General features: G+C 38.4%; 1 protein-coding gene across 1 annotated transcript in view; it reads right to left on the bottom strand.

The window, feature by feature from the left end:
* The window catches only part of LOC110287578 (sodium-driven chloride bicarbonate exchanger-like), a gene marked incomplete at its 3' end in the record, with an annotated part of 308,235 nt that overhangs the window by 17,303 nt on the left and 275,753 nt on the right, over positions 1–15,179 (bottom strand). Inside the window, exon 11 of the mRNA XM_029473719.1 lies at positions 1,607–1,753. Within this exon, the coding sequence (XP_029329579.1) occupies positions 1,607–1,753 (147 nt within the window). The remainder of the gene's footprint in view (positions 1–1,606; positions 1,754–15,179) is intronic.

Below are 15,179 nucleotides of genomic sequence, written 5' to 3'. Positions count from 1 at the left end.
CCAAGGTATTTTATATTGTTTGTGACTATTGAGAAGGGTGATGTTTCCCTAATTTTTAACTATGAGTTCATGCTTCAAACTGGTTGTTCTATAGTACTCATTACTATTCCCATTTAAAAATAAAATTTTAAATTCAATGAAATTAGGAAAGGATGACCGTAAAAATAGCAAGACACAAAACTGGGCAGTTTCCATTTGTTGCAGTAGAGAGGAGGGCTAAATATGATCTCAGCTTCAGGAGAACTACTGCATTTGTTGATTACGATAACAGATGAAAGGGGCCAATTGCTAGTCAGTAAACTGCTTTTTGAGCAAGAATGGAAACCTAAATTCAGATGCCTAGCAGCTACATAAATTCCAGGCCTGGCATCACATGTCCAGCACAACCTAGCTCTTAGGAAAGAAGAGAAAGGAGGCTCCCTGGTGCTTGCTAGCCAGCCAGTCTACTGACACAGTGAAGTTCCCTAAGAGGCCCTGACTATAAACAGACAAAGAAAAAGAAATATAGAAACAAATAAATAAATGTGATATCTAACTGAGGAAAGTATCTGATGTCAACTTCTGACCCCTACATGGTTGCACACACACATTGTATATCTATCTATATCCATATACATACAAACATACACATGAGGCCATACATATACACACCTAAAAATTAAAATAATTAATGTTACATCATTTGTTTTTATAAAAGATTGTATGTAGACAAAACATCCTTACTGCCACCACTACACAACATAACTAAAACTCACTAAGAAATCACATTCCAACTACTGGCTCTGGCGAACTAAAGCCAGACATCACTTCCTTGTGACATAAACATAATCACCTTTAGGTTTATATATAAGCCTTTTCCTTTTAAAATTTAGGTTTTAAAAACCCATGTCATATAACATGTAGCATCATGTTTGATAGTATGGAGCATATACTGGGGTGAGAAAATTCTTAAGAATACTAAAACTCAAATGCTTCTCCAAAGACATTGTTAAATTAATGACTGACAGAGATTTTAGCGCAAATTATTCCAGGTTTCTCTGACCCATACTGCACTTTAACATTCTGAAATACCCATATTCCCAGCAGACAAACCTCCTGCTCCTTAGAATTTTTCTCTGTTTATTCTACATGTCTTTGGAAACTAAATTCTGAAAAGTTTTGAGGCACTTGCAGTAATGTCTTACAATATGTTCTTTGGACTTCTTCCAAGTAAGAAAATTATTTAAGTCACTGGAATATTTCTTTGACACTTTCTTTCAGCATAGAAATACTGCATATCTTTACTATATAGAATATCAAATCTCAAATTGAGTGTGATGTTGTTTAGAAAATGATTTAAAATTCAGCATGTGATTGGGCATTTAATTTGGCCCACTGTAGAATAAGATTAAAAGTAAAGGCTTGGTTCTACTAAAGAAACAGACAAAAGTGATCTGCAGGAGAAGTCACATTGCTTAGAGATTGCCCAGGAACCAATGTGGTTCCCAGTGATGCATACCTTAGGTTTACACATCAGTAAAGATGCTCAAAGAGTGTGGAAGGAAGGAAGAATGTGGCTGATGCATTGAGGGAATAATCTATTACAAACACGGAGAACAATGCTTACCAAAAGAAGGGGACTCTCTTCCATCCTCCAGTCCCGAATCTCTCTCTCTGTCCCTCTTTCTGTGCTTATGACCACGATGCCTGTGACGACGATGGCTTTTTCTTCCACCCAGGGGCACATGGACTCCAATAAATAATGTTCGATGACCTTCATTGCAAAATAAATGAACAAAATCTCTCATTTAGTCCAGTACACAGAAGATGATGATTTACATGTTAAAAGAACCACAGTGTAATTCAACCCAGTAAGTTGGTTTTGAGTGTTTATGGTAAATAAGGCTTGGTATTCTATTTCATAGTTTTAAAAATATACTTAGCTAAATGCACCACGGATGTAAATATAAATGTTATTAATGTTAATTATTTTGCTGTATTTTTACAACTATCTTTATTATTTACTCTTAATTTCTGTTATCATCCACCATATTATAATTACAATTATGCTCTTAACTAATAAAATCTGCATTCTCCCTACACATAATTGATTTATTTAACCAATTCTTTACTACTATTTATAATAGAAAGATTACAGTGAAGTCCCTACTCATGGCAAAGTTGTTTTTTGTTTGCTTTTTGTCATTTTCTCTTTTTGTGCTTTATTTCACTCATATTATTGTCCTTGTTGATTAGTCTTTTATTTACTCATGAAAAGTTGGGCATGTCATAGTTTATTCTTGCCACACACATACACACACGCTACAGGTTCTAAGATACATACTTTGATGTCAGACTTCTCTCTTGAACTGACAATCTACATGTCTTATCAACCAGACATATTCACCTAAAGAACCTACGGAGAGCCTTGCTAATTTCAACAAGTTTATGAAAGTCATTTTTTTTCTTTTGCTCAAGTATTAGTGAATATACCATGTAATCTTTCATCTCTTGCTGCCCTCAGTATCCCAACTGCTATTACTGTCTTGGTTTGGACTTTTATCAACTTTCCTCAAGATTATTGGAACACCTCTATGTTTACATTTAGGTTTAAAGACCATCTTGAGGTAATTTTATAGAAAGTTTAAGTTCTTGTTCTAGATGACATTGTAAATAACCATTGTATCTATACTCTAACTGCAATACCCTAAAGATCTATAATTTACTTTGAATATCAAATTAATTCATTGTATTTTACCTAAATGTTTTAATGCTTATGTACAAAGAAAAACTTGCACATAAATATCTATAGTAACTTCATTCATAGCTATACATGTCATTTAATAGGAATAAAGAAATGTATTTATTAGAAAATAAAGTACAAGCAATTAAGATGATATTTGATAAGCAAGTAAAGTACAGCTATTAAAATATAGATTGTATGACTCCCTTAGGAAAATATTAAAATTTTAGCACAAAAACCTTTCACAAATGTCAAACAGTACATATGCCATAATACCAGCACCTGGGGCCATTTGTCTCCTCCCAAACTTGACATATTAAACATACAGCCCTAATTTTGACTATTTAGGGAGCTGGGCATTCCATACATGGAGGCAATTTAACTTAAATAATGCTATAAAGTAACCCAGATTTGATTAGTATTATGAAAACAATAGACACTAAGAACTCTGTCAATCATCTGGTTAAATGCTGAGTAAGCATTTGACAAAATCCAAAACTCCTTCATGACAAAAATCATGGAAATATTATGAATTCAAGGCCCATACCTAAACATAATAAAAGCAATATACAGCAAACCAGTAGCCAACATCAAACTAAGTGGAGAGAAACTTGAAGGAATCCCACTAAAATCAGGAACTAGAAAAGGCTGCTTTCTCCCTACCTATTCAATATAGTACTTGAACTTCTAGCCAGAGCAGTTCGACAACAAAAGGACATGAAGGGGATGGATACAATTTAGAAAGGAAGAAGTCAAAATATCACTATTTGCCAATAATATGATAGTATATATAAGTGACCCCAAAAATTCCACCAGAGAACTCCTAAACCGGATAAACAGGTTCAATGAAGTATCTGGATATAAAATTAACTCAAACAAACCAGTGGCCTTTCTCTACATAAAGAATAAACAGGATAAGAAAGAAATTAGGGAAACAACACCCTTCACAATAGTCACAATTAATATAAAATACCTTGGTGTGGCTCTAACTAAGAAACTGAAAGATCTGTATGACAAGAACTTCAAGTCTCTGAAGAAAGAAATTGAAGATCTCAGAAGATGAAAAGATCTCCTATGCTCATGGATTGGCAGGATTAGTATAGTAAAAATGACTATTCTGGCAAAAAGCAATCTACAGATTCAATGCAATCCCCATCAAAATCCCAACTCAATTCTTCACTGAGTTAGAAAGAGCAATTTGCAAATTCACCTGTAATAACAAAAAACCTAGGATAGCAAAAACTATTCTCAACAATAAAAGAACCTCTGGGGGAATCACCATGCCTGACCTCAAGCTGTACTACAGAGCAATTGTGATTAAAAACTGCATGGTACTGGTACAGTGGCAGACAGGTATATCAATAGAATAGAACTGAAGACCCAGAAATGAATCCACACACCTATGGTCATTTGATCTTTGACAAGGGAGCTAAAACCATCCAGTGGGACAAAAGAGAGCATTTTCAACAAATGGTGCTGGCATAACTGGTGGTTATCATATAGAAGAATGCAAATTGATCCATTCTTATCTCCTTGTACAAAGCTCAAGAAGCTGAACTCCAGAAACTCCAATAACCCCAATAAAAAATGTGGTACAGAGCTAAACAAAGAATTCTCAACTGAGGAATACCGAAGGGCTAAGAAGCACTTGAAAAAATGTTCAACATCCTTAATCATCAGGGAAATGCATATCAAAACAACCCTGAGATTCCAACTCATGCCAGTCAGAATGGCTAGGATCAAAAATTCAGATAACAGCAAGTGCTGGCAAGGATGTGGAGAAAGAGGAACACTTCTCCATTGCTGGTGGGATTGCAAGCTGGTACAACCACTCTGGAAATCAGTCTGGCAGTTCCTCAGAAAACTGGACATAGTACTACCAGTAGATCCAGCAATACCTCTCCTGGACATATACCCAGAAGATGTTCCAACTGGTAATAAGGACACATGCTCCACTATGTTGATAGCAGCCCTATTTATAATAGTCAGAAGCTGGAAAGAACCCAGATGTCCCTCAACAGAGGAATGGATACAGAAAATGTGGTACATTTACACAATGGAGTACTACTCAGCTATTAAAAACAAAGAATTTATGAAATTCTTGGTCAAATGGATGTATCTGGAGGATATCATCTTGAATGAGGTAACCCAATCACAAAAGAAGTCACTTGAAATGCACTCACTGACAAGTGGATATTAGCCCAGAAACCTAGAATACCCAAGATACAACTTNCAAAACACAAGAAAATCAAGAAGGAAGACCAATGCGTGGATACTTCATTCCTCCCTAGAATAAGGAATAAAATATCTATGGAAGGAGTTGCAGAGACAAAGTTTGGGGCTAAGATGAAAGGATGGACCATCCAGAGACTGCCCCACCNGGGGGTCCATCGCATAATCAGCCACCAAACGCAGACACTATTGAATACGCCAGCAAGATTTTGCTGAAGGAACCCTGATATAGCTGTCTCCTGTGAGGCTTTGCTAGTGCCTGGCAAATACAGAAGTGGATGCTCACAGTCATCTATAGGATGGAACACAGGGCCCCCCAGTGTAGGACCTAGAGAAAGTACCTAAGTGCTGAAGGGGTCTGCAACCCTATAGGTGGAACAACAATATGAACTAACCAGTACCCCGGAGCTTGTGTCTCTACCTGCATATGTAGCAGAAGATGGCCTAGTCAGCCATCATTGGGAAGAGAGGCCCACTGGACACGCAAACTTTATATGCCCCAGGACAGGGGAAGGACAGGGCCAAGAAGTGGCAGTGAGTGGGTCGGGAAGCAGGGTGGGGGGAGGATATAGGGATTTTGGGGATAGCATTTGAAATGTAAATAAAGAAAATATCTAATAAAAAATATTTTGTAGCAAGAAAAAAAAAAGAGCTCCGTCAAGTAAGCACAGAGACACAAAGAACTAATTTCAGAATATAGCAAGAAACTGCTGCCTAGAAGCCCAGGATTCAGTTCCAACCTGCCCATGCCAGACTCCCTATCTCTAGAACTGTAAGAAAATTAAACATTGTAGTTTAATCCCACCTGTGGCATCTTGTGACAGCATTCCAGGCTAACTAACACAGAGAGAAAACCCTAACTGTAGTTCTTACGGTAATATTAAATTTCAGGAGAGATTTCATTAAATTGTGAGATTTCTTAGATGTCCAATGCATATCATTTAGACTGACAGTGTTTCCTTTAACGGAATAAATGAATGATAAAGTTTTAGTGGCTATAACTGTACTAAAATTGTGGGGGTTTATTTAAAAACAAATAAAAATATTTTTTGAGGCAAAATCAAAATCCCTTCCTTCAAGTTCTAGAAGGATTAGTACCAAGACTGGCATTCTTCTAACCCTGACAGTAAATCTGATATAATGTTTATACATTAGTAAGGAGGATTAATAGTAGAAATCTGAAGTAATTATAGAGCAATCCTCTGAAAAACGTCAAGCTAAAAATAGGTCCTATATTTGTTTTACTGTGTGTGTCCTGAATGGAACCACTCACAGAAGTGAAGAACAGTCACTGTTCCAATTCCTTCACTTTAGAATGCTAAAATGGACAGCTAATACTCCTAATGCAGCTGATGGACAGAATTAAAAATTTAATTCCTATCTATCTGTATCTCATCTGTTTATCATTTGATTCATTGCAGCATTGCCCTGGGATGTAGTACATTACAAAGCAGTAATTGAGCTTCGGTCAAATACTTCCTTACATTCAATTCTTGTCTCTGCTAAATATTTACACAAAGTTGTGTGTTTTGTTGTTGGTATTCTGAACTGTAAACACAGGGCAAACACAACTAACTTGGACTTCACTATAATAATTGCTTCTGATCCAAAAATCTAATGTTAAAAGAAATGAAGAATATAAACATTTAAATTTTACTGGCATATTCAGGAGATTTTCTACAAGGGCACATCATACCATGGCCAAAACAAGATGACATGTATGTAGTATTTACAAGCATACAGGTAATATACAAGTAATATAATGGATAATATAATAGAAAATGTTGAATAAAGTATCGGTTACCCAGTAGACATTGATACTTGTCAGTTTGCTTTTCTGTTCACATTGCCAACTTTTACGGGCTTAATGGAACAAAAAACAAGAACAAAAGTTCTCAGAGCCATGTCATTGTCTTTCTGCTTACCCATATATTACCAACATTTCTGTATTAACCATAATTTAAGAAACAAAGGAATCATCTTAGAATGTGTGTCCTATAATACTGTATCCAACACTTCATTTTGCATCTGACACATCATCTAAGAAGAAGAATTCAAAAATTAACAAACTTATTCTGTGATGAGCTGCAAATTATTGATGCTAATACGAATCACTTTTCAAGACTATAAAGAAGGTAGCTTTTACTTTTATAAGATAAGCCAAATTTTTACTGAAAAGAATGCTTTAAAATAGACCTGCCTCAATTAAAATTTCAACATGTTTTTTTCTTTTATTTTAATTTTTATCACATAATATATCGTGTGATTACAGTTTTCCCCTCCCTTTATTCTTCTGAGTTCCTCCTTGCCTCCCCTCCCAATACAAATCTGACTTACCCCTCTGTCTCTCATTAGAAAACAAACAGGCCTCTAAGGGGTAACAATAAAGTAAGTTAACAAAACAAAACCTAACACATCAGAATTGAACAGGAAGGAAAGAAAGAAAGAAAGAGAGAGAGAGAGAGAGAGAGAGAGAGAGAGAGAGAGAGAGAGAAAAGAAAGGAAAAGAAGGAAGGAAGAAGAAGGAAGGAAGGAAAGAAAGAAAGAAAGAAAGAAAGAAAGAAAGAAAGAAAGAAAGAAAGAAAGAAGAAAAAAGGGCATAAGAAACAGAGACCATATTGTTTCCATTCCTAAAAATCCCACAAAAGCATTAATCTTGAAACCATAATATATGTGCAAAGGATCTATAGTGTAAAAGGAGAAAAGGAAAAGTATAAAGCAAATTTAAAATAATAAGATAAAATATCAAGGTACAGGCCAAGCCAGTCAGAAAGACAGGTGAATGAGCCCCTGCCTGCTGAACTGCCCCCACTCCCTAGACTAGGTTCCCCAAGACACGTTCTACCACCTTCCCACCACTACCAACTGCTTGTCTCATAGCCAGACCCCTAGCCCCAATTCCAGCAGTCTCTAGCTGCTCAGGCGCAGTTCATACAAGTCAGATCATTCAGAAGAACAGACTCTGATGCAAAGGTACAGGCTACATCACTCAGAAGAACAGAGATGCCCTGCTGTCCCTAAAGCCAAACAAGTTGCCATAAGTCAAGCCCCCAATCTAGTCAGAAACTCTTAGTAGTTCAGAGGTCAAGCAGACTGCCAAAAATCCAGGTCACAAAGCCCAGAATTCCAAAGAGGAAACAGAAACCAAGGAACAAATCACCCATCCAATGAAGACAAACTCAGAAATCATCACCTATACCTAAATCATCCCAAACTCAGATGCCTACATGCCAGAGTAAGAACACAATCAAGAGCAGCAGGGCAATATGGCACTATGAGAGCCCAGCTATCTTATGACAGCAAGTCCCGAGTATTCCAATGTAGGTGACACACAAGAAAAAGACATTAAAACTGACTTTATGAAGATGATAGGGGTCCTTTAAGAAGAAATGGAAAAAAACCTTAAAGAAATAATGAAAAAAAATTAAAAATTGTAGAAAGTCAATAAATCACTTACAGAATGCCAAGAAAGACAAGAGAAAACAATCTGGCCAAGGAAACTGTTCAAGACATTAAAAGCAAGATAAAAGAATTATAAAAAACACAAACTGAGAAAATTCTGAATATGGAAAATCTACATAAACGAATAGGAACTACAGATGCAAGCATCACCAAGAGAATACAAGACATGAGAGAAAGTTGAAGATATGATATAAGAAATAGATTCATTGGTTTAAAAAAGAAGTTAAATCTAGAATGGCCCTGAACCAAAACATCCAGGAAATCTATGACACTGTGAAAAGACCAAACCTAAGAATAATAGGAATAAAAGAAGATTACTAGCTCAAAGGCCCAGAAAAAAAATCATAGAAGAAAAGTTCCCTAACCTAAAGAAAAGGATGCCTACAGAAGATTTCAAAACACCAAATAGATAGGACTAGAAAGTGCCCCTACCACAAAATAATTAAAACACTAAATGTATAGAACAAAGAATCTTTTCGATATAAAAATTTCTATGGAAACGTGTCTCCTGGAGATTCTCTGGTGTCCCATAACCAGATTTGTTCCTGTGATGTGTGGAACTTGCATGCTTCTTGCAGTATTATACTGGATAAGAGCTAAAAATCTCAGGGCTAGTTCAACAAAGTAAACTTAGAATTACAGCCTAGTAACTCCCATATGCAGGAATTTACAATGGTCAGGAAGAAGGAAGGTTGTGATTTAAGGAGGAACTAGAGTATTATTCATGAAAAGATTAGCAAGAGTGGGAAGCCCCGGTGGTGAGTTATACAATAGAACATAATTGCACCTGTACATATTAGCCCTTTCACCTGGCTCCTGTGAATAGCTTTAAATAGAGCTGATAGTATCTCAGTTGTAAACACTTCCTGGTTCCTGTTAGCTCTTATGTATACATTTCCTCTGTTTTGTGTAAAGAGCCATTATGCATCTCGATGTACCTTGACTGATGTATCACCTAACTTCCTTGTTTTTCTTCGGTGTTATAAGTCTGATGTTCGCCTTGAGACATTACATTCAGATACAGCACTCTCTCTGGTGTCTGTATCTGTTTGTCATCCTGCTGACTCCTTGTTCACCTGAGAACCGGGACCCTGACCCGGGAACCTCCCATGGGTTGAGGGACTGACTGAGTCCAATCCATGGCAAGCTCTTTGATCAATCAGCCTATTATTGACAGATGATGCTTCCATTTACCACAAGAGATTATCTCTACAAATCTCTAACAGCTGAGAAGCACTTAAAGAAATATTCAACATACTTAACTATCAGGGAAAAGCATATCAAAACAACTCTGAAATTCTTACACCTTTCACAATCACTAAAATTAAAGACACAAGTGACAGCTCATGTTGGCGAGCATGTGGAACAATGAGACTCCTTTGTTGCTGAAGGGAGTGCAAATCTGTATAGTCACTTTGGAAATCCATATGGTGGTAGCTCAAAAAATTGGAAATCGATCTACCTCAAGTCCAAACTATACCATTCCTGGTCATATACTCAAAGGACACTCCATCCTACTACAAGGACACTTGATCAACTATGTTTACAACAGCTGTACTTATAATATCCAGTAACTGGAAACAACCGAGATGGCCCACAACCAAAGAATGGATAACAAAATGTGATACATTTACATAGTGGAGTGTTATGGGTTGGAATGGGTACAGGAGGGATCAGATGAGTGAAAGACAGAGGGAAAGAGTACTGAGAGAGACAAATGGAATCAGTGAGCATCTCTGGGATAAGCTAGAAACCTGAGGCAATGGAAACTCCCCATTGAATAGATGAAAGTAACCCTAGGTAAGACATCCTAACAATGGGGAATATGGAACCTGAACTGGTCATCTCCTGTAACCTGGCAAGACTTCCAGTGGAGGGACTATGACACCAACCCAGCTACAAAACCTTCAACCTACAATTTATCCTGCCCTCAAGATGTGCTGGAGTAAAGATGGCACAGAAATTGTGGGAGGTTCCAACCAATGATTGATCTAGTTTGAGGCCAGCCATGAGAGTAAGCCCACCCTTGACACTGCCCAGAGAGCCAGGAACCACAGGCTGGACAGCTCAGAGACCTAAGATAGAACCAAATACAAATAGAAAAAGAAAGTCAATGAAATGATTCCTAATGGCATTCTGCTATACTTGTAGAGTGGACTCTATTGTGGATTGCCTTGGTGTTGTTTGTATTTTGATTCTACTCCTGTCCCCAACTAGGAGTGGATCACATACTCAGATGATTCCATGTGAACCCTGCTCCACATTTTAACTAGTCAAATAAAGGCTAGAGCCTGTGATTGGGCAATGGAAGTTTTAGAGAAGGGAGAGGAAGATAGGAGAAGACAAGACAGAGGGACAGAGAGAAAGGAAGATGGAGGAAGTGGAGGTGGAAAATGGAGGAGGACCACATGGCCTGGAGGAGCCACAAGTAGCAAGGGATCTCATAGCTGGAGAATAGAGTAGTATAGTGGTTTGTCTGCCCAATCTAGGCTTGCAGCTTATAAATATTATAACTGCGTTGTGTATTCTTTGTACAGGATTATTGGGGTTGGAGATTTACCGATACATATCTGGCTAGTATTTAATATTAAGGCTGTCTGATGTTTTCCATTTGTGACAATTTAGGTGGGCAAGAGAGAGGGCAAAACCGCTGAGCAATCATTGGTGGTCAGTGTGGCTAACCGCCCCGGCAGTCAGTCTGTGGAAGGAACGAAAGCAGTAGCTTCAGGCGTTCTCTGGATGGATGGGCGTGGGCAATATAGCAAGCCAGCCCTGGTTCTTGGCTGTAGGAACCAGGGCCAAAAGGCTGTTTTCGGCATTGGGAAAGAAGAAACGGGTGCTGAGGTGTATGGGCGGGGAGGGGCGCGCGCGCGGGGGGGGGGGGGGGGGGGGGGGGGGGGGGGGGAATGGGCTACTGATTCTAAAATCTAGCTGGAGCTAGCATGGATTTTTAAAATTACATGCAACTGGCATCTTGCCCAATTATCATCAGAGAAGCTTTCTTACTGATCAGCTGATGGAAACAGATGCAGAAACCCACAGCCAAACATTAGGTGGAGCTTGGGGGAATCCCACAAAAGAGAGTGAGAGAAGATTATAGGAGCCAGAAGGGTAAAGGATACCACAAGAAAACCTACAGAATCAACCGACCTGAATCCATAGAGACTGATGCACCATCCAAGGAGCCTGAATGGGGCGGACATAGGCCCTCCACCCTAATGTTACAGTTGTATACCTTGATCTTCTTGTGGGACTCCTAACATTGGGATCTGTCTCCAACTCTGTTTCCTAAATTTGGGTCCCTTTGTCCCTAATGGATTTCCTGGTCTATTCTTAATAGAAGAGAAGATGCCTAGACTTATTGTAACTTAATATGCCATGGATAGTTAATATCCACTGAGGCTGGCCATTGAGGAGTTGACAAAGAAAGGAAAGAGGGGAGGTGGAAAGGAGGGGGGGACCAGCAAAGAGAGAAGGGGGATTTTTGTCAGAATTTAAAATTGATAAAGTTAAATTATATTAACAACAACAAGAAAAATTTAAAAGCCCTTACACAACATTGAGACAAGGAATTTCCAAGATGAAGTCGAGTTTGTTTTCTCTTGGTTATCTACTACCAAGCATGCAGTCCACCCTTAAAAGTAGTTTGTTGATCCTCCCACCACCACTCTACCCACAGTGACCAAACATGTTGGCCATAACCATACAGGTGATTCCCTTCCTGAACCCATCTTCCATGCTTGCTGAGGCTTCCGAGGCATGTCCAGCTGCCCTGAGCAGCCAGCTATCCCAGTCAGACTTCCATGCTCCCACCATCTCTCCTGCCATGTTCATCAGATCTGCTGATCCTGAACCATACAGCCCAAAGATACCCACCAGAGGCCTTCCATGTCAGGATCATCAAGGATAGGTCCCCTCCTGATATTTACTACAACAGGTACATCCAGGACTAAAGCCATCTAGATGGCTTAAAGTCCTCAAAACAAAATAAACAAACAAACAAAAAAAGCTACAATCAACAAAGGCCAGGGCAATATGACACCATCAGAGCACAGGTGTCCTACTAGAGGAAGCCCTGGATATCCTCATAGAACCAAAGCACAAGAAAATGACCTTAAATTTAATTATATAAAGATGATAGAGGCCTGTAAAGAGGAAATGAACACAGAAAAATACAATCAGGTAGAAGCTTTAAAGAGGAAACACATAAATCCCTTAAAGAAATACAAAACAATATAATTAAGCAGGTGAAGGAAATAAGTAAAACCGTTCAAGACCTGAAAGTGGAAATAGAAATGATAAAGAAAATATAAACTGAGTGAATCATGGAGATGGTAAACTTATGGAAGAGAACAGGAACCACAAACACAAGCATAAATAAGAGAATACAAGAGATGGAAGAGAGAATTTCAAGTGTAGAAGATACAACAGAAGAAATTGATACATCAGTCAAGAAAATCTTTTTTTATTAGATTTTTCTTCATTTACATTTCAAATGCTATCCCCAAAGCCCCCTGTAACCCCCCCCCAGGCCCTGCTCTCCAACCCACCCACTCCCACTTCCTGGCTCTGGCATTCCCTTGTACTGGGGCATATTATCTTCACAAGAACAAGGGCCTCACCTCCTATTGGTGGCCAACTAGGAAGAAATTCTTTAAATCTACAAAATTTTTGGCTCTAAACATCCAGGAATTCTAGGATACCAAGAAAAGAGCCAACCTATAATAATTTGAATAGAAGAACGTGAAAAGTCACAGCTCCAAGGTCCAGAAAAGATTTTCAATAAAATCATGGATGAAAAATGTCCCAATTTAAAGAAAAAGATGCCTATAAACATACAAGAAGCTTAAAGAACGCCAATTAGACTGGAGCAGAAAATAAAATTCTCCTGATACATAACAATCAAAACACAAAATATTTAGAACAAAGAAAGAATATTAAAAGTAGCAAGGGAAAAAGACTAGGTAACATACAAAGGTAGAACTATCAGAATTACACCCAACTTATCAACAGAGACTCTAAAAGCTAGAAGGGCCTGGACAGATATCTTGCAATAGCTAAAAACCCATAGACTACTATGGGTCTAGCAAACTCTCAATCACTATAAATAGAGAAAACAACATATTTCAAGTCAAATCCAAATTCAAACAATAATGTACCCAAAAATCCAGACCTATGGAAAAATACTACATGGAAAGGACCAACCCAAAGAGTTGAGCAAAGCTCTATCTAAAATTCTATCTAAGCAAAAACAAGGGAAACACACACACACACACACACACATACACACACGCACACACACACCACCACCACCACCACTGCCACCACCACTAACAACAACAACAAGAAAATAACAGGAATTAACAACCACTGATCTTTAATATCTCTCAACATCAATGGACTCAATGCCCCAATAAAATCACACAGGCTAACAATGGATATGAAAAAAGGATCCATCATTCTGATGCATACAAGAAACACACCTACTAAATAAAGATAAATATTACTTAAGAGTAAAGGGCTAGAAAAAGGTTTTCTGAGCAAATGGACCCAAGAAACAAGTTGAAGTCGCCATTCTAATATCTAATCAAATAGACTTTCAACTAAAATTAATCAAAAGAGTCAGGGAAGAACAATTCATACTTATCAAAGAAAATTTTACCAAAATGATATCTCAATTCTTAACATCTATGCCACAAACACAAGAGCACCTACACTTGGAAATGAAACATTGCTAAAACTTAAATCAAATCCCACCCAATAATAGTGGGAGATGTCAGCACTCTATTCTCACCAATCAACACAAAAACTAAAGAAAGAAATAATGAAACAAATAGATGTGAATCAAATGGATCTAACAGACATCTACAGAATACTTCACCCAAACACAAACGAATGCCTGTAGCCTCCCACAAGCCTGAAGCAGGCTGAGCCAGAACTTGACCTTGCTGTCACTAAGGAGATTATCTAGGGTGGAGCCTTCCTCCCTAGATCACTCTATTGTTGAGTCACTGTCACTGTTCCTCTTCAAGATACTGCTGCCTGCTGAGAGGCCCGGAGCTATTCTGGAGACTATGCCCCTATTCTGCACATCATCACCTGCAGCTGGTTCCAGGCTCCAAGGATGAATTGGCGGGAATGGACTCCCCCCCCCCCTTTTATAAAGCGTGTCCACCATTAAAAATTTGAACCTTGAACAGACTAGTTGTCTTGGTTCCATTATTTCTCAACCCGGCTAGGCTCCCTCTTTTCTTTCAGTTCCAAGATGCCTTCCAGGCTTGAACCTGTACATGTGAGCTGCTGGCCAGCCCCAACAAATGCCTTTTTCTCAGCACCTCAAGGACCCTTCTCCCAAACTGACCATATAGTCTGTCATAAAGCAAAGCTCAGCAGAAATTGAAATAATACCTTGTATCTTATCAGACCATCACAGATTAAATCTGTACTTTAACAACAGAAACACCAGAAAGCCCACAAACTCTTCAAAACTGAATAACGCTCTACTCAATGATCTCTGTGTCAGGGAAGAAATAAAGAAATTAAAGGCTTTCTAGAAGTCAATGAAAATGAAGGCAAAATATACCCAAAATTGTGGGATACAATGAAAGCAGTGCTAAGAGGAAAGTTCATAGCACTAAGTGCCTCCATAGAGAATTAGAAAATTCTCAGCAGGATTTTGGGACTGCTGGTGAGTGGAACACAGCTTCTGCTCCAGTCCAATCACGCGGGACCTGAGACTGCTCTGGTTGGGGAGAGAGAAATC

The sequence above is a fragment of the Mus caroli genome (genome assembly GCF_900094665.2).
Source record: "Mus caroli chromosome 2 unlocalized genomic scaffold, CAROLI_EIJ_v1.1 2_unlocalized, whole genome shotgun sequence".
Classification (NCBI taxonomy): Eukaryota; Metazoa; Chordata; class Mammalia; order Rodentia; family Muridae; genus Mus; species Mus caroli.
Note: the sequence above shows the minus strand (reverse complement) of the source record. Positions and strands in the feature narration are given on the sequence as shown.